The sequence below is a fragment of the Thermobia domestica genome, chromosome 5, assembly GCF_964235325.1.
Source record: "Thermobia domestica chromosome 5, izTheDome1.hap1.1, whole genome shotgun sequence".
Classification (NCBI taxonomy): domain Eukaryota; kingdom Metazoa; phylum Arthropoda; class Insecta; order Zygentoma; family Lepismatidae; genus Thermobia; species Thermobia domestica.
In genome coordinates this window covers 49,833,334-49,857,680 of record NC_137458.1, presented here as the reverse complement: position 1 = coordinate 49,857,680, position 24,347 = coordinate 49,833,334, and the positions used below count along the sequence as shown (strand labels likewise).

General features: G+C 35.6%; 1 protein-coding gene across 2 annotated transcripts in view; it reads left to right on the top strand.

Annotated features, from left to right (window-relative positions):
- The window catches only part of Trim9 (E3 ubiquitin-protein ligase Trim9), a 616,856-nt gene that overhangs the window by 580,552 nt on the left and 11,957 nt on the right, over positions 1-24,347 (top strand). For both annotated transcript variants that reach the window (XM_081758684.1, XM_081758683.1), the window contains 2 exons: positions 11,308-11,446; positions 21,393-21,617. In XM_081758684.1, the coding sequence (XP_081614810.1) occupies positions 11,308-11,446; positions 21,393-21,617 (364 nt within the window). The remainder of the gene's footprint in view (positions 1-11,307; positions 11,447-21,392; positions 21,618-24,347) is intronic.

Genomic DNA, 24,347 nt, shown 5'->3' with positions numbered 1-24,347 from the left:
CTGTGAGCCGCTCACGTGAGCTGCAGCTCCTTTCTTTACATTGTCCTAAATGTATGCCTTTACACATGCGTTTCGGTGCAAGTGAACTGCGGCTCTGAGCTGCCATGAAGATCACTCCGCCAGTAGCTGGCTCGAAATGAAATTAAATCCTGGGAATTTTACGTCCTACAGTTATGCCGGCTAGGCTAAAGAAGACGGTGATGATGAAAAATGAATGAAGTGGTGGAACGAAGAAAGTGCGAGGAAACGGGAGAACCCCGAGCAAACCCACGCACACTTGTCCACCACAAAGTTCACTTAGCGTGAACTGGGATCTAACCGAGGACCCCATGCATCAGAGGTGAACACTCTACCACTGTGCCATCGCGGCCCAATCAGTAGTTGGCTCGAGCGGGCTGCTGACGGGGAAGAAAATAACGCATTCTTATGAGAACCCTTCACACATGATAATCAGTTTCAATGAAGAAAACTGTACATATATATTTGATATTTAAATTTTTCTCAACTTGGTGTTACTCTGATGAAATGCACACTTTATACTATTATACAGTTCGTTAAACGAAGATACAGACATCCTGAAGCAACAAAAAATTTCTTTCATTATCTCTCAGTTTAGGAATAGACTGTAAAATGAATATTCTTCCAGTCTTGATCGATTTACAAAATAACTCGCATTGTTCTATATCTCCTTTACCGTTTTTTTTCTTTCTTGCAATTTATCGCCTAGATTAAAACTTGCAGCTGCTTTTGGCTCTAGCATGGCTGCTATTCAGGTGTCACGATCTTTTGAGCGACTCAGAAGTATTCAATGCCTTCACACTACAGATTCACATGAATGGCTCACAAGATCCTATTGTGAAGGCAGTCTAATAGCGAGAAGCGATTTCCTGCAAGTGATTAAGCGTCCCAAGAATATTCTAATCTCTCTACTAAAACCGGAAGTGAGAGAAATCCACTATAACTCCCAGATTCAAAATTGAGAAAATATCACGCCATACAAACTGTTCTTCATGTGATGTGCAGGTCACAATGTTACTTGTTATATCAATACAGCAATTGTTTATTCTCGAATGAATGCATTAGCTATTGCTTATTTAGTTATTCAGACTTGCCAAATAAACCAACCATTGTATTCTCTGTTATAAAACATATTATGATCTGTAATGAAGGTTGACACTGCAAAAACAGTAAAGCTTCGAATGTGATTACTGGATGCGTAAACGAAATAATGCGTTTAACCCATTTTTCTCATCACAATGTCAATTTGTGGTTTTGCTTCTCTGTCAAACACTAAGCCTAGTTGCTGGAACCGAGTCAGAAAACTTTCAAATGATGTTGCTATAAATAAAGCTGGACGATATATTGTGTACTAAGTCAATAATAATGTTGCGGTATTGTTTGTATTACCGGAAATTTGTTACATAAAACCAATATAGAGTACATCTATTGGAAAGAGTTCTTTCAAAATAAACACAGATGCAATGAAGAAATATTACATTTTCATCAATGAAGAGAAAGAACCGAACGTTCTCAGTTGTCAGCAAAGTAAATGTATGTACCAGGGAAACTTCATACCTTGTGAATAATATAGCAATGCTGGTGCTGCCATCTAGCGTCTTGAGTCGTCCTCATGTAATTTAGTTACGTTACGCAAACAAGAATTATAATTTTATTTATGTATTTATTTATTTTAACAATTGTTTCAGTTTAGGAATTGAATATCTTTCTCATTCATATATTTATGTATCTACTTCCCTAAGATTTAAACTAAAATTTATTTTTCCTTTGAAATTACTTTTTTCCACACAAAAATTGAAGATTTAAAAATACGAGGGTGATTCAGAAACTAATGCCTCCAAGGTGATTCCTTTATTGGTGTTTGATACATAGCACCGATACAGGTATCAGTGCAAAGCTTGCAATGTCAGCTACAAATGGTGGCATCATTATTCAACATAGTTTCCATTACGGGCAACACACTTGCGCCAACGCGAAACAAGGTTTTTTCATGCCGTCGTTGAAGAATTGTGGTGGCTGCTGGCGATTCCATTGCCGAACTGCTGATTCCACTTACGCGTCACAACTGTAGGGGAAGAGCCAAAAGTCGTAGGGCGCAAGATCCGAACTATAGGCAGGATGAGGCAGAATGTCAACAACACTTTGCCAGGAAATGGGACAACTTTGAAATTTTTGGCAAGGAAGGGGCCGTGTGGCGGTACTCCATCGACTGACGCTTCGTTTCCAGGTCGTAATGGTGTATCCACGACTCGTCGCCGGCGATGAATGTTCCTGGGTGCACAACGTTCAGCAATCAGAAATTCAATAACAGTCCGCTGTTTCAACCGGACGCCTGCACTGGATACAATGGATTGCTTCATTACTCTGGAACGAGAAGAGATAGGAAGGTGAAACAAGTGACATTCTATAGCTTAAATATCAGTGCATTAATGATAAACAGTTCAGAATGTTTACAGTACTATTGACCACGTAGTGGGCTTGGAGGCATTACTTCCTGAATCATCCACCTATTTTCTTTTCCATTTGTAATCGCGTAATTTGATCTAACAAAAATTGTATCGAACCGTGATTGAGTGAAGTATAATATATTTTCGCTGATATTTCCGGCGTAATTTGTTTCCGGTGGATTACGTATGGAGCTCAGTGTAATTACATTTTGAGTTAACCTATAAACCAGTGTGATGAACGAGAGGATTAATTTTCGAAAGAAACAACTTTACCAAGTAAATGAATCAAGGATACGGAAGGTAATAAAAACTTACCTTCATGAAAATAAATTATTCTGGTGTGTGTGACCTCTGTTTTGATCCCAGTTCCTGCCAGGTGAACTTTGTGGTGGACAAACACTGTGCACGTGGGTTTTCTCGGGATTGTCCGGTTTTCGCACAGTTTCATCATTCCATCATTATCATCCATCTCATCATCGCCGTCTCCCTTAGCCTTGGTCCATAATCGTGGGACTTCATTATCTCAGGTTAGCAATCTCTTGATTGGTTTGACGCTGCTTTACATCCTTTCCTATCCTGAGTCAGACTTTTATAGCTTTTCTTTCCTCTATCTTGTATTATTTAGTCCGTATATTTCAATTGTGGTCTTCCTCTAGGTATTTTTCTTTCTGCAGTTCCCTCCGTAGCTACTAACCAGTGTTCGTAGATTTCTTTCAAAAAAATTTCCCTCGACTGACACAAAATTTTCCCTTTTCTTATTAAATTTTCCCTAGTTTGTTGAGTGTCTAATATCTATGACAGAATTTATGTGATAAGATTAATTTAGTTACATTAAAGAATCTATTAACCACATTTGTTTTATTCATCTGCTTTTTGCTTGTACTTTCTTCATTCACTTTTTTTTTTTAACAAAAGTTTACACTTGAATACGCGTAGCCAAGATAATGAAATCTTTCAATTTAACGTCCCACGTTTATGCCTTTAGGCTAAGAGAGAAGGTGATTAAATCAAGTGAATGATGATTTAAGAATGAGAAAGTGGGAAGAAAAGGGAGTACCTCCAGAAAACTCACGAACACAATGTTGTTTACCACAAGCTTACTTGGCTGGGGATCGAACAATGAACCCCCACGCACCAGAGGTAAGTGCTCTACCACTGAGCCACCGTGTCCCCCATCCAGGCAACAATGGGTGCAAACTATGCTACCTTTAGCACACAAAAACTATTGCTATTGTATTGGGTTGTTTCTGAAGAACAAAGAAAAAGTTAAGCATTTATATTGGTCAATCAGTCAACTAGAGAATTTCCTTGGAATTTTTCTCGTTTTATCGAAAAATTCCCTTTTTGTTAAATTTATCTATGCAATTTCCCTAGATTAGGGAAATTTCGCTAAAACTACGAACACTGCTACTAAGATCATTCCTAACAATAAAGAATATTAAGATAAATAGTTGTTAATGATTATTATTATTATTATTATTATTATTATTATTATTATTATTATTATTATTATTATTATTATTATTATTATTTAATAACAACATCCAGTTTCAACAACGACGACATACTTTTCTTAGCAGACATTCTGCCAGATAATTTGTCTGAGAGAGCAGAATCATAAAGCGAGGGATCTGCACTAGAACATTAGTTCCTAAAAAGCATGCGCTGCACAGGCAATCATGAAATGAAATTTTTCAGTTTAACGTCCCACGATTATGTCCTTTAGACTAAGGGCGACGGATGATAAAGGCAAGTGAATGATGAGAAAAGAATTGGTGGAATGAGAATGTGGGGGGAAATGGGAGTTCCCCGAGAAAGCCCACGGATACAATGTTATCCATCACAAACTTACTTGGCCGGGGATCGAACTAGGAACCTACGCACTATAGGCAAGCGCTCTATCATTAAGCCACCGCCCCTGCACAAGAGCGCCATATAATCGCAATTGATCCTTTATCCGAGTTGCAGTTGACAACTCCAGGGAGCCTAAGCCCCCCATCCCTCCACGGAAACGCCTGAACGAAACGCTATTTCTGGATGCATTGTTCTCCAGTCAACTTGTTGTAAACCTACTCTTGTCCTTTTAATCAGCACCTACTCTCTTTCCAGCCTTAGAACAAAGTAGACGTAAACAAAGCGAAATGTATTACTCCGCGGCTCAGACGTGTTTCGGCAGCAAGAGACGGGAACAGCAAGATCGTCTGCTAGCTTACTATCGTCGCATAATTTCCAAAATGTAAGGCTACGGTTGGTTGGTAAGTAATTAACGCACTGACACTGACTACTGCTGTGTTGAAAATATGTATTTGCTTAAACCGTTATATAAACGAGATTGCCTCTGTTCCTGTAGTCCTCTTTTATGTTGTATAACACGAAACGAAGATGGATTATTGTCACTCATCGTCGCCATGAAACTCTGCATTCTACAATTTCAAAGAGCGGGGTCGCCGCGCGAATGCATACGCATGCGCAGTACATGCTATATGTCTAAGCAAAGGTAAGGTTGGAATAAAGCTACATCTGTTGTTGATTATTATATATATTGCGTTTATCATCACAAAAAACAGAATAATTTCAGATATCTTTATTAGAAATTATTATTTTAGTAGGGATTATATTGCGGTAGGATACTAGTGTAGTGAGACCAACAACCAATCACTGGCCATCGACTCCGTGGTATTCAGGGGGTTTGTTTACATCCACTTTTTTCTAAGGCTGGAAAGAGATTATGAAGTAAGCCAATGATACAATGACGTCGTTTGTGAATGTGTTGTTAGTATGTGCAATCTTTCTTTGTTGTAATTCGTTGACTCAGTGATGCTAACTCGGAAAAAATCCCATTGGATGGGATTTATTAATATTAATTTCCAGAGTGGAGATAATGGAGAATTTTCGCCAAAATTGACTGCAAATATGGGATTTTGGACGCCAACAAAATTCTTTTAGGAGCAGAAAGTAGTCTAATAACGATTATACACACGAAAATCAGTGCTAATTGCCAAATGTTGTTATTGGAAAGTGCATCTTAGTGTGACACTGGTTTATGCAATAACTTGTGAATTTTTGAATAGCAAGCGGCAAGAGATGTAAATTGTAATCTGGAATATATATATATATAGGCGCCGACTTTGGGGGAGGCAAGACACTTTTGGCTTCCCCAGTATTTAAAGGTGGGTTGCTCGCCCCCCAATATAATCCAGTCAAGGAAGAATTAGCAAAGAGGAGCAATAATTTCTACCATAAACTTCGTCATGCCTTTAATTCAATATTAGGATAACAGTCTTCTTATTCGGTAGGAAATGACTATTTCAAAACGATTTTTTTTTTTTTTAATAGAGCGTTGAAGCTTCAACCAACACTGGCAGCACTGATATGAAAAGTGAAGATCAATGTGTTGCGCAAAGTTGCTGTGAAGTTCTCAAATTTTGAACTTGAATTTGTTTAAATGCCTTTAAGAGAGTTTGACGTAGGTCGTGAATTTCGCAACGGAGTAGTAGACCGAGATATGGGAAAGGGAAGGGGGCCTTCATCAAGCAGTTGATAGAAAACAGGTGAATATGATTGTATATTTATTCATTGTCCCCCCCCCCCTCCAATATTTCTTCAAGTCGGTGCCTATGTATGGCACAAAAGCGAGATGAAATTCTGACAACAAAATATATTTGTTTTCATCAACATTTTCAATAGTCTGTTTTAATTAAGAAAAATACTTATCAACTATTTATTAAATTTAGAAGATCGGAATTTACGAACAATTCACTCAGATATTGAATAAAGTAAGTGACAGAGTAGTTTTAATTTTAATATTTTATAAATGTTTATTATTATTATTATTATTATTATTATTATTATTATTATTATTATTATTATTAGTTTGTAATTAGTAACGCGCGTGAGAAATTTAAGAGGAAAATGGAAATTTCTGCGTTTCGATTTTATAAAGTTTCAAGTTGGCATCCCTGCTTGACATCTTCAGGACTAAAGTAGTATTTGTAGGGCGGCTGTATGCTGTGTCATTTATATGTTTATTAAGTGTTCTAAATGGAGAAAAGAGGTGAAGCGTATTTTTCGTTTAACATATTGCAATTATTATTTAAAAGTCAGTCGTAATGGATACATCGTGTTTAAAATTTGTATTTACTTTCCCAAACGACGCTAAAATGTTAGATTTGCACAAGTCAACATTTTAACTTCCTAAAACACCATAAACTTCCTTCCTATTCATTGATATTATACTCTACTGTCTGTAAAGTATGCTACATTTGCTTATCTCTGGTGGTCCTGAAAAGCAGATAAAAGCAATCTGGAAGACCTATTTCTTTTTAGGAAGTCCTTTATTTTGTGTCGTAAATTGATTGTTACAACCGTCTGTTTTCAACAGTTTTGTTTAAAACATGCATACGTAACAACATAGTCCACCCGAACACAATCTGGTGTTGCAGAGGGGAAAAAAAGGAGGGAAATTTGAGATTCAGTCAGACCCATAAAACCGACAATTGAAAGTCGCAAAGCGTGATATCAGCTTGGCTTGTCGATAATTGGGTATTAGAGTTGGATCCGCCCCGATCCTTAGGGAGCTGTATATCTTTTGGTTTTGTCGTCCTTTGTGTTGTGTATTTTTTTAAAGTTGGAGGAAGGGGGGAGAGGAATAGAAAGTAAGAATGTGTGCATTCCTATTAGAAATTCCCCTAGTTTTCATAGCATATAAATTTCTCTTTGTGATTATCTACTTTGTGTTTTTTTTTTCCTCTGCTTTTAGAGTAGATCTCACAGAACAGGGGTGAAAAAGATTATACTGTCAAAAGAAAAAGAATTAGCCCCGACAGGCATGTTATTTTTCGTCATACAGTATGCCGTTGATAAGGTGAAAGAAGAATTCACTACATTATATGATTTTTTTTTTTTTAATATACATTTGGCCAGAAGTTCTCAATTACTAGATTGTATATATTTTTTTTTAATGCAGTGATTTGTTTTGGGATCTTTATATAGGGAATAGACAGTTATAATATTGATCCATCTAGTATCCTGTTATCATGAAATTGCAATGAAACAGATGGAAACACGGTGGCTCAGTGATAGAGTGCTCCTCGCTAAAATAAATTCCCTTGTTCGATTCTAAGCAATGTCAGTTTGTCAAAAAATGAAATAAAGTTCCTAGTTTTACGACCCATGCTTGTGCCATCAGTCTGAAAGAGACGGATGATTAATGAGAGTAAACGATAATAAAACAATTGGTGGAACGATAATGTGGAAGGAAACGGGAGAACCCCCGAGAAAACCCCCCACCTACACGATGTTGTCCATTATAAGTTCACATTGTCTGCGATCGAACTTGAGACTTTTCCCAATATAAGTGAGCGGTTTACTATTGAGTCACTATGCTTTCCTAATGTAACTTTCCTCTCCCTAAAAGAAGCTTGGTCAGGATCAGAGGCATTAAAGATTCCCAATTTCTAGCAACTAATGGAAGGTTATTATTATTATTATTATTATTATTATTATTATTATTATTATTATTATTATTATTATTATTATTATTATTATTATGGCACGCGCCATACCGAATTCGTGGCTGAAAATCAATGGACTGGTTTACAGTTCAGCAATAATATTGTATGTATGGTTGCAAAAATAGAAAGCAGATAAAGGCAGTGATGATTTTAGGGAGTGGTCCAGGATGAAATTTCCCTTCAGTTATTTCTGCGATCACGCTTAACCTGGGCTACCACTATTTTCGTAGCATTACGTTCACCCCACGTTTATTCAAAATCCCTCCGAAGAAACTCTGAAATCATCACTGGACTAAGGTCATGTATGTTATATTGATTGATAATTGCTGACGAATATAGAGTCCATGCTATGACCATTTCATCGAATACTCTGTAAGAATCCATTCAAACGACGTTCTCATTAACGTCACGACTGGTAGAATTCTTGTCGATAGTTTTAACAAAGAGTAATAATATAATTATAAAGGTTGATAAGGTGGCAATTTACTGTCGCCTTGATAACTTTAAATAATTAAATTTGATTTTTTACGTGTCAAAAGAGAAAGTACATATGATTAATTTTTATGACAGAATAGTGTGGTTTTATTATTTAAAATGATATAATCTTAATACAGTTTCATAATAGGAATTTAATAATAAAATAATTTGACAAAAAGAGTAACTAACTTATAAATGTAAAGATTAGTAGTTCCTTTCTTTAGAACATTCCCTCGCGCTATGGCAGTTTTTGTACACCCTGTCACACCAGCTCGCTGTCGTATTTTTGAGAACCTCTCAAACGTTCTTTCAACCTGGGAACAAGGTGTTACTCAGTGCTTTGCTCAATTTTAGTGACTGTCTCGTTGGAAATTGACGGTCTCCTGCTCCTTTCTTTGTCGTGGATTTCAGTACGACCAGCTGCGAACCGTCGTACATGGACAGCACTTGCGGACGTTTTTGACGTCTATGAACGACTCACCATACACTTCTGTCAATTGATGATGAATTGCAATCGGTTAAACGAATTTTACTTTACGTTCTAAAACCGATTTAGGATTCAAATTTCTGGGCTCTCGAGGCATCTAAGGCCATTTAGGCCGTCACGTACGTGAGAGATGACGTCCCTCGGCGAGCACACTATCTGGGGAAAGGGAAGGAAGAAGGGATTGGAAAAGGAAGGAAGCGGCCAGGGATCTGTAAGTTGGGTACCACACTGGTATTTGCCTGGTGTGAATGAGGAAAATCCAGGAAAACCTTATTCAGGGTGGCTGGCCTGAAAAAGTGTTGTTACACTTTTTCGACCGAGTGCCCCCACTGTGGTTCTAAAACCGAATACTTGTGCGAACGTCACACTTCGCGATAGTGCCAAGCAGGAGCTTCATTACAAACAGCTTTCAAGCCAGACTCAGTGAGGTGCGCGCAGGCTTGTTTGGGAGTGGGAGATTCAACAAACGCCAGTGTGGGTAACAGCCGCATGAACTGATTCCCTGTGTCTCCAGCACCTTGGAGACCTTACTTTTGGAATTACCCTTGTATTATTATTATTATTATTATTATTATTATTATTATTATTATTATTATTATTATTATTATTATTATTATTATTATTATTAATTGTATGCGAATTTGAATTGCTACCCTATGTATGGTAGGTAGTCTTTGTACCGTAACACACACCACCTTACTTTACAATTTAAAACTAATTATGTTATAACATACTCTATCTGTAATGCCATTTTACTTAATGTGTGTTTGATCGTATCATGTGACTTAACCGTATGGTAAAACTAATATATACCAAAAATATTGTTTTTGAGCATAAGCGGCGATCCGGGAGATATAACAGGGAAATTTCCATGTCCCCGACAAGCTAATATACATTATAGCCAGGGTTTCTCAACCTGAGGACGGGATTCAGACAAGTACGCAGGAATTTATTTCCAGGAATGTTCAAATTCAATATAAGTGTATATTATATGCAAAATTTGTAAGAAAAAATAAAAATAAATCCCATAAAACTACATTAAATTTGCAAAGAAGTTTAAATTTCGGGACTTCCGGACTCAAATCCCATAAAACTATATTAAATTTGCAAAGAAGTTTAAATTTCGGGACTTCCGGACTCCTAGGACCCATCCTCTACATACGTTCATAACGAGACCCGAGAGGGGTCGTGAGAGGAATACATGGGGGTCACAAAGAGATGAGAAAAGATAAATGTAATTATAATCTAGTAGAAGAGAAATATTATTTTAAAGACCAATTCGGATTGGTATATTTTTACTACCCTTTTTACTTTTATCAAATATAACAAATAATATTAAACAAATACACAATCGTTTAGAAAAACAATTAAAATAAAAGAGGAATGAAATTGAACCTCCAGTTTGATGTATCATTTTCAACGAAAAAATGTGCCCCTATCCCCCGAAATATTCTCATGAGCGCAGACTAAGCTCAACCAGCCTCTCGCGACCCGGCGTCATCCCGGCGAAAATAAGATACCGTTAATTTTACAGTAATTATGTGATATCTTCAAATAGATAAAAGATAATCGAAATGTGGAACAAGAGCGCCCTAGACAATATCATTTTACATGAGATACCGTCATTACGATTCACTTATCTGCTTTCGATTTCGAGTCATTTTGAAAATCGGCATTTATTTTCGCGTTTCTAAACAGCTGAAAACGGAAAGCCACTAGGTGACTTGTGATAACGGTACCTTACGGTCTAGGGTGCTCTTGTTCCACATTTCAATTATCTTTTATCCATTTGAGGATATAACATGATTACTGTAAAATTAGCGGTATTTTAATTTCGCCGGGATGAGGCCACTTAACAGTAGTCTTAAATTTATATTATGTCTGTTTATAATTATTTTACCTTCATTATCTGTAAATTTAGACTAATTACTTGAAGACCTTCACTATCCTCTCGCCATTTTTTAAATGTAATGAATAACTTAAAGATAATTAAGAGTATCAGAAAGACAGTAAATTTTACAGTATCTGAAATTTACTATTAAAATAAACTAATAATTATTTTCAGAATTTTCGAATTGTTCAGAATTTTTTTTTATGTGCCCAACAGATGGGCATCGTAAACTGTGCACATAGATTCTTAGCCTATTAGCAAAGCTAGAAACATTTATGTAACATCATTTTGCAGGTTCTGTCGAGACCACTTACTCGTTTTTGATGTCCTATTGTTTTAAGTTATTCACGAGTAAAAGCGTAATGAAAACCCGTTTTTTTGTTTTTTTTTTGTTTTTTTGTTTTGTTTTTTTTTTTTTTTTACACCTTCCAGTAAGATATTCTAATGTAATAATTCCTTTCGTTCTTTTTTCAGGAGGTGTACTGCGGGAAAGAAACAATCTGCACGGTGGATGGACTGCATTTTAATTCAATGTATAATGCGAGAGTGAAAGCGTTTAATAGTACGGGAGAAGGTGAATATAGTGAATGCATTGGTCTACAAACTGCTGAAGGTGGGTTTGACTTACAAATTGTGTTCTATGCTTATGAAGAAAAGTATCACGGTATGGTTTACAAAAGTGGCGTACGCAAGGGGAGTTCAGGACTTAAACTCTCCCTTGAGCATGACGTATTATGGAGAAATAAACATTTACTACATTAAGATTTATATTCAAGAATCACGTATTTCTTGAAAGAATATAAGATCGAGTTTTTGAATTCATACTTAAAATTCTGCGTACGTCATTGGTTTGCAATAAAGACATGTTTCCGCTTTATACCGGGTGTATGAAAAGTCCGAGCCAATTCGGTTATGAATAAAGTCACGAAAAATGGAAAAAGAGGAAATTTGTTGGAAACAAGAGGTTTTCAAAGGAAAATGGTGCATTTCCCCCCCCCCCCTCAATTGCACCAGCCGTTTGAGTTCCACAGTGATAAGACATCCTATGTTTAGATGAAAGAGCAACGTTTCCAGTCCAGAACGCTGTTCGGGCGGAACGAAAGAGCAAGCAAAATTGACACAAGGAATGTGCACATTGTTGTATAAACAGCTTAGACAATTTAAACAAGTTTCGCAATAATACTGCATTTCTAATAGCCTATGGTGAAAGCCTAAGGGAATAGCTTACTGAAGCGGCAACGTTACAGTTTCAGTTACGATAGGACGCCTTACCAGTATGTGGAGCTCAAACGGGTAATGCAGTTGGAATAGTTCCACAATTTTAGATCTAAAACCACTTATTTCCAACAACTTTCCTCCCTGTGTATTTTTCGCACAGAGTTGGCTTATAGTCCCGGACTTTTGGTACACCCGGTATTGCTGCTGCCAGTATCTGAATGATGTTGAATCATTTAACGAAAGAAAGAAAGAAATGACTGCACTTGTTCATAATTTCAAGTAACAAAAATTTATTTTAAAAAATGATTATAGTGGTAAGATAATTAAACTAGTAATGATTATTCCGATTGCGGAAAACAGGCTACTTTAATCGAATTTATTACATCTTTATTATGAGTACACACTGTGTTTATGTAACTTTTAGCCTCAGATTAACGTTCAACTGCTTTCTTCTGTGTATTTTCTCCAAATTCTTGTTCTAAATACAATGATTTTTTTTTTTTTTTAATTGACTCAGTCAAAGCTCCTAATAAAATGACTAATAACTCAGAAACCAAAGGTCTACGTTGGAAAATATAGGGTCATATAAAGAGTCCCCGCAGTTTTTTGGTGCATTTTTGAACAAAAAAATTCTTTATTGAAATTCAATTTTAATGAAGTACATATTGATCATTATTATCTATTACCTTTTGCCATTTTTCGGGTAGCTTCATAATTCTATCACTGTAGAACTTCTGTGGCTTATCGTCGAAAAACTTGCCAAGTGATTTTCAGCAGCGCTTCTGTCGGACATTTTTTTTTTTTTTTTACCATCAAGAGAGTTTTGCAGCGACCGAAACAAATGGTAGTCAGACGATGCAAGGTCCGAACTATTCGGTGGATGCATCAAAACTTCCCAACCAAGTTCCGTCAGTTTGTTCCGAGTCATCAAAGATCATCCGAAAATTAGCCAACAGAAAGAGAGTTATGTTCCATCGTGACAATGCTCGGTTACACACATCTTTGATGACTCGGAACAAATTGAGGGAACTTGGTTGGGAAGTTTTGATACATCCACCGTATAGCCCGGATGTTGCACTGTCTGAGTACCATTTATTTTGTCTCTGCAAAACTCTTCATGGTAGATAATAATAATAATAATAATAATAATAATAATAATAGGCCAAGAAGCTCCGCAGAAAATCACTTGACCAAGTTTTTCGACGATAAACCACAGAAGTTCTACAACGGTGGAATTATGAAGCTACCCGAAAAATGGCAAAAGGTCATAGATAATAATGATCAATATGTACTTGATTAAAATTGATTTTCAATAAAGAATTTTTTTGTTAAAATATGTACCAAAAAACCGCGGATAATTTTTAAATGACCTTTTGTTTCACATACGTACTAAACGAATCAAATACTACTTCCATGACAAGCTGATTAAGATTGGATGAATTTTGTAGATAGTAAGGTAAACGTGTGCATATGAATATTTGTATAAAGAAACCTTCATTCTAGTTCCCGAATGTTAAACTCCCTTTTGGAGCAGTCGAAGGAAAAAAAAATTACTGACAATCCTACTTTGTTACGTTGACTTAGTAACTTCGCGTCGATATATTAGGTAAATGGGCTCAAAACTGACTTTGGGCATAACACTCGACAAATTCTAAAAGAAAATGTAAAATCATTTAGTAAACAGTATTTAGAAATTATTTTACAGGTTAAAATTCAAAAATGCGAGTGGCAATAACTCAATTCCTTCAGATTTCCACAACGAATTTTGTATCGCGTTTTCAAATGTACCGCGTTGTGGCGCCATTGTTTTCTGGAGGCGCCGTTTATATTTTCATGGCGCTGTAGTCGATAGTTAGTTATTGGGTCTTGGTTGCACTTGTTAACAGTCATTTCGGCTCATTTTTATAATTATTTTGTTGCTCTGCAGGCCCAAAATGAACGTCGTAATCATTTTCTGTTATATATCTTCCCAAATTCGGCACTTTCGAAATTCTGACACAACTTAGGTCCAGAGGTATCCGAATTTTTGGATGTGAAGCTATATATGCTGCCTATGATAAATAGTACTATGATTTTTACAATTACGTCGCTTAAAAATTTTAGGTATCATAATATTTTCCTGCAAAAAATGTATTGTTCTAAGAAGCTTCCGCTACACGCTGTATGTAGGTAGATTTTACAGTAGTATCAGTTTTAGCTTAACAATAATAATACCGACAAATCTCGTTGAATTGAACAGTTTTCGTGACTATAGCCAAAAACTAATTTTTATGGCGCCAAAATAGTATTTAATTCACTGTCAACAATATGCAAAATAATATGCAATTCATTGTAACACACCACGTACTAAGATGAAACTAGTACTAAAACATAGTCCATTAAGCTCTTCATTATAATACTAGCAAGAGTATAGTTACATACTATGGTTAGTGAGATCGTTGCTGAAAGGGGCGTTAAACTCAAAATCAACCCTAAAATGAGCATTAGCTCTTCAATTTTAAATATCTGTCACGTAATACTTGCAGAGTTTGTATGTACTTTTGGGGTGGCCAACATTTTTCGGAATCGGTAATTTCACTTTCCAGATTTCGGAAAAAAATTTCCGGAATTCGGAAAAATTCCAGAATTTTTCCGAAATCCGGAAATTTTCCGATTTTAGGTTTACTTTTCGGATTCTGGAAAGTAATAATTCCGGAATTGGTCATCCCTAGTGTGTAGTATGTGTTCCTTGTAACAAAATACGGTACAATAAATTAGTATTACGGATTTTATCTCTAGTAAAAGATGAAGAGTCATTTAAGTAAATGCCTTGCAGTTTTTATCGTCTAAAACTATATGTCTTTTATTCTTTCTTTCTTTCTTTCTTTTTTTTTTTTTTTTCTACAGACAATCATAAACTTTTCCCGGTGAACAAATACAATCCTCCGAAATCCTGTAATCACCATTTTACTGCGAAATCCCAATCTTCTACTTCCGCTATTACTCATGCGAGCTGTGAGATACATGCAATACGTATTAGACTTGGCACTTGCCATAAGCTTTACAATCGCGGAATCCGGTTATAGTGATTTCAGAAAGTTTACTGTCCTCTCGCATCACTCACAACAACGTGATTTCCTGTTGTGTTGTTGAAGCCCAAATACAGGAAGTGTAGAATTGCCATTTTCGAAGCCACCCTCTTTTTAAATCACTAACAGGGGGAGAATCTTACTCACCCCTTACCGTATTCTAGTTATAACGACCCATCGATTATTATCGAGTGACATATGACGTGTGAAATGCTACCCCAGGGTAAGGCCTGCTTATCTGCCTCATGAGGCTAAGATTAATTATGTGAAGATGACTCACTGTCGCCGCAGTAGTGTCCCAACATTAAAAGAGAGAATGCCAGACAGACAGCCCTTTCGGTGGAACAAATACGTTGCATTTGCCGGTGTTCAGTAACACTCTCTTCAATAAGCATTTGGTGGGAAGTTCGCTGCCCCATTCGATTAAAATAAAAATGCACACACACACACGGAGTCTCTTAAGGGACAGAAAAAGGGGTGTGGAACCATTACAGAAGAAGACTGGTCAAATGAGTCAGCGTCCGAAGTGCATTCCGGGATGTGATTGCACTTTTACTTTTAAGCATAGGAATTACAAGAGTTTTTTTTATTATTTCAGTAACTTGAGTATAATGTTGAATGTGTTATTAATATTTTACTTCGTAGAAACTTAGAAAAAAAAAAGAGAGAGAGAGAGAGAGCTTTACCATTTTGGAACTCGAACTATAATGTTGTAAAAATTCAACACTTCAATTTTATTATTATTATTATTATTTTAAGTACTGTACGTCTGAATGTAGCACGAAAACTAACCCTGTTCGGCCTAAGCTCTAAATTGCGATAAACAAAGCCACGTGAAACTAAAGCTCGCTGATTTGCTGTTGGCCTACAGACGCTCCGCAAAAGAGTTCATGTGATTTGATTATTACTTTTACTATGAACCTCCATATAAAACTGCTACATTATTATAAATGACAAAAATATAATACGGATTATCTAATAAAACTGCAATCGAGTGTAGTTAATGAAACAATAGAAATAAACACTAAGCATGCGCAGTAATTATGGCGCCAGTTCAACCGTGGAGGCGTGTTCTGCTTTCAAGCCTGAAAGACGGCTGGCATGAATCCCGGTTCCGCGAGTGTTGTGGTGAAACAAACAAGGTAAACCTTTACTCACTAAACAACAATTGTTTACCAGCGAAATTCAAATATATTTTTTTAAACCTTTCTAGTTTTTTCCCTTCTTTTCTGCTGTTGCTTTAAGTATCTGGACAACACGAGACAGTATTGTCAAAATGCACGTGTACAAATTTCTCCTCCCCGTGGGGAGTGGGAGTGATACATCACTAGCCAATCGTATTTGTGACGAGCGAAAGGATACAAATATTTTGTTTATTGGAGTTTAGAGCTTACGCTGAACAGGGAATAGTTAACTGTGATCAGGACCGAACTGGCTGCTAGTTGCCGCAGCAGGTGACATATTGTTTTGGCCCCGAATTCTCGATCTCCCCAACCACCATTATTCCAACTGCCCACTGTTTTCCATGATATTCTTTAGTAGCCACACCGTACATTATATCATAGAGATCATAATATAAAATGAGGGTATATGTTACGTAAAAATATTGATGAGAATACCAGATAATAATAATCATTAGCATACTTTTTTTTTTTCTCTCGCCTTGGGATGGCTGAAATTTGTAATTTGTTAATAAAGAATTACGGACAAATTAATGTAAAGTTAGCACTGGCGGTTTCAGTATTCGTGAACAAGGGGTACGATAAGCTGCAAAGAAACGCTCACTGCACGTAGCCCGAAATATTTTTCCGGTGGTATATACTGTACCTTCCGGAAAAAGCACGACAAAATTTTCTCGTAAGGACATTAATATCAATAAGAACTTGTGGTTCACGAACCATGTCAAATGCTCAGATTGTGTGTATTTATGCAAATTGTGTGTACATACAAGCCTACAAGATGGTCGTAATGGAATTACCTACTATGGTTGCGAAGTGATAAAAGATCAGGAAAGAAATTATTAGTAGTAAATTATTGCTACCAGAAATTGGTATAACGAATTTTCATTTCGATTTACATAATTTGATTCCAAATTTATGTGACCTCCTCTCTTTATTAAAATTTTCATTTGGCCCCTGTCTGGGCGGCGATCGCCACCTAGCCACCTGGACCAGTCCGGGCCTGACTGTGATGCCTGGACTTGAACATGGAATTCGAGTGTGTGTGTGTGTGTACTCCCATTGAGAATTCAAAGGTGTTCTGTCGTGTGAAATGAATCGAGTGTTTTCCGTTTACATGCAGAAAGTACGCGATATACTTTGCATTATCATGTGGTTCGGATCCACGTAAATCGGTAGGTCCCGTCTCATATAGCCTCGCTGCTGAAAGGAACGTTAAAATCAACTCAACTATACTTTGCACTAGTGAGAAGATTGGCAGTTTCCTGGAATCTATATTTCCCCAGTATCTCAGTTTTTTTTTTTTTTTTTTTTTTTGTAATGTGCTTTTCCTTATATTTTTCACAACGGTAAATTACATTCAAGTTTTTCTTTCCCATTGTCACAACTCTTTCACTGACAAGTAAAACATAAACAAGACAAATACTGGTTTAGTTTATTGCTCGAAACCAAAATATTTCCAGTTATTTATGAAAGTTTGTTTTCTAAATCGTATATGAAATGAAATAAAATCAAATCTTTAAGTTTTACGTCCCACGTTTTGCCGGCTGTGCTAAAGGAGACGGTGATGATGAGAAATGGATGAAACGGTGGAATGAAGAAAATGGAAGGAAACGAGAGAACCCGGAGAAAACCCACGCACACAACAAAGTTCTCTTGGCGCGAGCTGGGATCGAACCAAGGACCCCATGCACCAGAGGTGAGCGCTCTACCACTGAGCCACCGCGGTCCATAAAGGTGTGGCATATATGTTACACACATATATAATGTTTAATATTTTAATATATCGATATAGACACTTGTCTACCATCGGGAACAATAAAACCACAATAGGCTTCACTTTTGTCAATCATTCATTTCTTATATCTCACGTAATGTACAGAACAGAATTGAATTTATAATAGTTTCTGTCATATGCATCGACAGAATCATCCAAATTTAATTACGACGGCGAATTGAAGGATGTAAAACAAATACAGGAATTACATGCCTGCTAATATTTATCATTGCCGCAGCTGTACATATTATTGCGTTTTGTACAACTCTCAATTATGTGTGGAAAAAAATCTCGATTGCTCCTGCTCTTACTAACGGTATCAAAGCGAACAAATCACATTCGGCGTATTATTTAGGTATTTATTTCTCGTCAGACTTTTGCTTCATTGTTTATATCAATCGTATACGCAAGAGAGCAAACCAAATTGTTAGGTATCATTCGGCGGAAGTTTTTTTTTTTTTTTCCTTAGTTCCCTATACCCATTTTCGAGTATTATAGTACTGCCTGTTCCTTCTCAATTCTCTAGACGTACTCTCGGGTACTACAGTAATTGTATGTTCCTTCTCAATTCTCTAGACCTATTCTCGAGTACTACAATAACTACGTGTTCCTTCTCAATTATCTAGACTTGTTCTCGAGTATTACGATACTACCTGTTCCTTCCCAATTCTCTAGACCTATTCTCGAGTATTACAATACTGCCTGTTCCTTCTTAATTTTCTTGACCAATTCGGGAGTATTACAGTAACCACAGTAACCTATTCTCGAGGATTCCAGTACTATGTGTTCATAGAAAGTATCTTGGCCTAAAAATCAGTGTTATGCTAGACAAATGATACTTGGTATTGAGCAAGGATTATGAAGCTACCGGTATTGATTAGCATAGGATCAACGAATGTAAATTTGGGCATAATTGTCATTTAACAACATTGTATGGCTTCACCATCATAAGTACTTACCCATTGATTGGTACGGGTTTTTACACTGAACAGCAGAAGAATAAAAAGTGATCTAACCTTTCTCAGCAGAATATTTAAAATAAAAATGAAATAAATTGCTCTCGTTTACTGAAGAGGGTGTACTTTTATGCACCAACCCGGAAGTCCAGACACGCAAATCTTTTCTACCTCCTGCTTCAAGAATTAACATACATAAATATTCCATGTAACAAGAATGCAGCATTTATATAATTCAAATGTTCGTGTTAATAATGTAGATCTGGTCTCTGACTCCTGAACTTGTCGAATCAAAATTGTTTTCCCATGTTTTTTTCTCAATAAGATGTATTATTATTGCTAATAGTGTGTATGTATATTTCTGTAGCATTAGTGTTATGCAATAGACGAATGGTAATTAGTAAAAAATGTAAATATATTGGTGTCTTGCTAATACCTACAAAGCAGGTAACATGATATGAGGGATCAATGTGACACTTCGTGCTATTTCAATATTCAAGACATCACATTAATGGTGCGTGCACAGTAGAAGTTAAAGATGTTTTTGCTTAAGTTGGAGGATAGAGTGAACTCATTCTCTCAGTTTTGACTGACTTCAATTTTAAACAGTATGAATGTTTGTGAAGTTTCAAAGAAATTACGTGTTATATTTTATAATTTCAAGTACGGATTATATTTTCGAACATTCATTTTGGAAGTTATCGTGAACTTTCTTTCTTTTTAATTTAGTAATAAATGTCCCCTTCAATATCGTCGTGACTGATTTTAATCTAAATCTCAAAACACTTTTAGCTCCTTGAAAATGATTTTAAACATCACTAAAGTTATCGTGAAACTTTTTCATTGTAAATAAAACATATTGTGGAACTTAACGTGACTAATTGTAATCACCACTATTAGAGATTATTCTAGATCCTCTCAAAAACATACAGTACTATGTTTCATGAAACTAAGATTATTTTTATGCAAGTTAACGTGATTTTTTTTTTTTTTTTTAATATTATGTACATTTGTATACATCCAAATTGGGATTGAATACCCAACTATTACATTTTCCTTGACCGATTTCATTTAGAAGCCTCATAGAAAACGCATACCCTGCGTTTCTCTTTTCGAATGTTTCTGTAACAGAAACTCACAACTTGATGTCATGTTGAATACTAGAAGCATGGTTCACACGTTTCATTAAAGTATATTAACTTATTATAATAATAGGCCCCCAAAATTAAGTATTTATATGGTTGAAATTATAAACTATGTATTAAACTGTATGCAATCACCAGCGAAAGTTCATAATCCTTCTCGCAATTTTATTTGTCAATAACTAAAATTATTGATATCATTTGAGTAGATATTTGCTTAAAATAACAAACAAAATATCTTTCTCCATGTTACTGGCCTATCTCGTACATAGGATGGTTTCCAGTTTGTCTGTACCCTGATTTATTGAAAAATAAATGAATAAAAGAATATAATAGAATATTTTTATTGCCATTAAGTCTGTGTACAGACAATAAACAACCTCAAATGAAGATATACAAGTAAATTCCTTTTTTACCTATACCAATATACGTTTATCTTTCTCAAACTTCGTAACATTATAATAGGGTACAGCAACTAACCAATCACACACTTTATTTTTAAATTGAGCAATCGGTAAACTTTGCGTGTGTATTAGTAACCTGTTTATGAATTTTGTACCTTGTATTGTATAGTTATTTTTTGATCTTTAATAGTTTGCTATACGATATATCAACAACAGTCATACTTTTCAACTTACAGAACAAAGGTTTACAGTGTCCTTTATATGATGCACCACTGGTTATTCTAATAATTTTTCTTTGTAGTAGTAGAACTTCATTTATATAGTTACTGTTACTCTAAAATAATATTCCATATTCTATGGTACTTCGAAAGAAAAAAAAAGCATAATACAAGGACTATATAATATGCTGGTAACTATGTTACTTTGATTTTATTGGATTAAAGTTTATTCAAGACTGGAGATTGTAGTACAGTTAAATCGTACGTGAAACTAAAGTTTACGCACAAACCAACTTTTCCCTCACAGTTCAAAACTTCATTTGAGGGAAGAGACGGTCAACCTGCCTTGTGCCTACTGGTGACAATGGAAAGCAACTGACTCTTTGAAACGGTTGCAACATTCGACTCTGACAATCCGCGTGTGTTCATTAATGCCGTTGTAGCAGTTTTACTGCCGATGAGAAAAGTTTGTTTAGTTTGTAATTCCACTATATATAGTTGTTGTTGTACTGCAGAATTGTTCTTGCTGTCCAGGAAGGTTTTGTCAAGTATTTGTTTGAATGTTAATATCTTTAACTCATTTTGCTTTTCTTTTCAGTGGCATGGTTTACATTTGATCCCGCTCTGTCCACACCGGAACTTCGTTTCTCCAATGATAACAACACAGTAGTATGTGAAGGATATGAACACCGCGTAGCACTTGGTAGCGTAGGCTTTTCTCGTGGTGTACATTACTGGGAATTCTCGATAGACCGCTACGATAGCGATACTGATCCAAGTTTTGGAATAGCACGTCTGGACGTGAACAAAGAAGAAATGCTTGGTAAGACTATATCTTTTGTCTATCAAAATGCTGTTTTGAGTGTCTATTTCAAATACGTATGCAGAATTTAATTCATAGTAGCAGTAGGAAGAGGTAAATGTGTTGTGGACGTTATTGTCTTAAGCTGTGCAGAGACATAAGCTTCGACATACACACAGACATACTTTGTAGTCCAAAGATGCTCTGTTTCCTCCAATGAGGTCTAAAACAAATTAAGGCACAGATATGAGTCAATTATCGCCTAAGTCATTATTATTGTTTTAATACATGATGATGTATGGAGTGTTACTAATATCTGTGAAGTTGCTCTCTTTATTCCTCTGTGTGCGTACAGGGTATTTCAAAAGTACTCATCCGATTTAAATGTAAATAGTATTCATAGTATCGAACACATGCACTTTAGATTAATTTTATATTGCAAAGCTAGTAATGATTTTTTTCTTTTACATACCAACATCATAGATGTTCAATATGGCCTCCTTGGGATGTACGGCATATGTCCATACGGTAATCAAATTCGTCAATTCCTGGATTCATTGTTTCTACGGATGCTGTTACACGTTCCTTCAGTGTGACTACTGTAGTTGGTAGGGGCGGCTGTTATAAATCCCAGAATCTTTTGTTGTTGACAAAATTCGCGCTGAACAGCTTATACGGACTGGCACTTCGCAAAACGATCTCTACTGTACAGTCACCATCCTGAACACTGAAGTGACCCGTGAAGGAAGCATGCTACTGCAACTTACCGGTAACCGCGTGAAAGAATCCTTTATTCCGACGGTTCATTGTTGGTCCAAAATAGATTAAAAGAAAAAAAAAACTGCATAGTTAACGATTGTTTGAAATCGAATGATTCTTTTTGAAATATCCCGTATTTCCATGGCCTCAAAAGTATATAGTTAATAAAAACAATAGGTTATTAATCATATTCTGTATTCTTTTTAATTCTAATGAATGTATATGTTTAAGTTTTAACTTGTCAAATGACAAATACATACATTCGAATACTCTTGTCTAGTCCCAAGTTCGAAACTTTCTGAAATATCATACAATAATTTAATATAGCGCATGTCCTTTAGCTTTATAGTTGTCTCTGCACTGCCATATTGTTTGGATTCAAAGTTGCCAATAGCTAAATCATTTGCATCTTCCTACATTTTGCGAAGACATCTATCTATAATCAGGTTAAAATTCTTGCCCAATTGTGGCCTGTGTAAATTTTAACATTGGTTCTTAGTTCTTACCAAAAAACTGCATCCGTCACCATTCTTTCAATATTACGATTAGATTTACATAAAACCAGTTTCCTGTATATCGTGAGGTTTATTGTATATTTTAAGTATAAACCTCCGAGGAATTCATCATATATATAATATTTTTACATCCATCAAATATTCCTTAATTCCACTGCAACAATTGCATTTAAGTTATTGCGTCGGTTTTTAAAAACATTTCCCAACAATGATGATATTTCTTTTTGGGCTATACTATATGTATATACACCTCTATAGGAAAGCTAGTATACTGCATAATTCTTAATATTTCAGTAAGTAAATTGTATTATCTGTAAGATTTTTTTTCAGTGTTTCACTCTGATTTCATAATTTAATCTATTAATTTTTTTTTTCAAATGTTACTAAATTATGGCCTCACCCTAAATATATAGGTTATAGTCTTATATATTTCAAGAAGTTGTTATACTTAATACTAGAATTGTTTTACTCTTATATAGTTTCCTTATCCGTCCGTCTGAGTCTGAAACCAAATATTATATATTTTAAACCATAGCTTGCTAATTTGGATGTCGCAACATCCTAGTGTTCGAGTTTTTTTTAGGGGGGGGGGGTAAAAATTTACAATATAGAATGAATGAAGAAGTTAATAAAACAATATAAATTTTTCTTCTTTTCAGTCAGCGTATTAACTTTGTAATTGTCATATTAATTTTTACAGTTTTATGCAAATATTATTCAATGACAGACCAGATCTCTCTGTTCTTATATCTTTGTTACAATATATTATATGGTTTGCACTTAATATCAGTGAACACTGGCATCTCTGACATGTAAAATTTGGGGGGAACATCAAAGAAGGAGATTTAAAAGGTAGTACCTAGCCCAACCTATTTATTATCTTCGATTCCGTTTGTTACCATTCTGCTTACCTTCAGGGACCCCCTGAGATATATCAAAAACTCTATTATTTCACAGCCTGAATATTATATTCCAAATAAATATAATTATTATTATATATATGTTGTTCTGTCGTAGTAAATAACTTAAGTTTGAATAGAATATTGAATATTTTGTACTTCAAAATATTGGGGGGGACGCGTCCCCCTCGTCCCCCTCTCCGCCAGAGACGCCCGTGTCAGTGAATGAATGTCTGTACTAATAGGTTGTCGCCATAAGGGAATGGTTGGAAAGTACTGTTCTAGACAAGCATATATTTTTCGTTATTAGGTGAATATTAACAGCCAAAAGGTATATAATCTCGAGACACTTCTCACCTTTTGTACAGTGCAACTAAAGAAGTATTTGTCATTATGTAAAAGACATGATGTATGAAATTATATACTTGTCCATCCTGGATACAAGTTTGTAATTCGTTAATGAAGATTCCCTTCTCTTCCTAATTTATGGGTAACGAAAAAAATCTTGGTGTGTACTTCCATGTAAGATCAGAAATAACAGACTTTTAATTGACAATGTTGAAGTGCGAATTACTCAG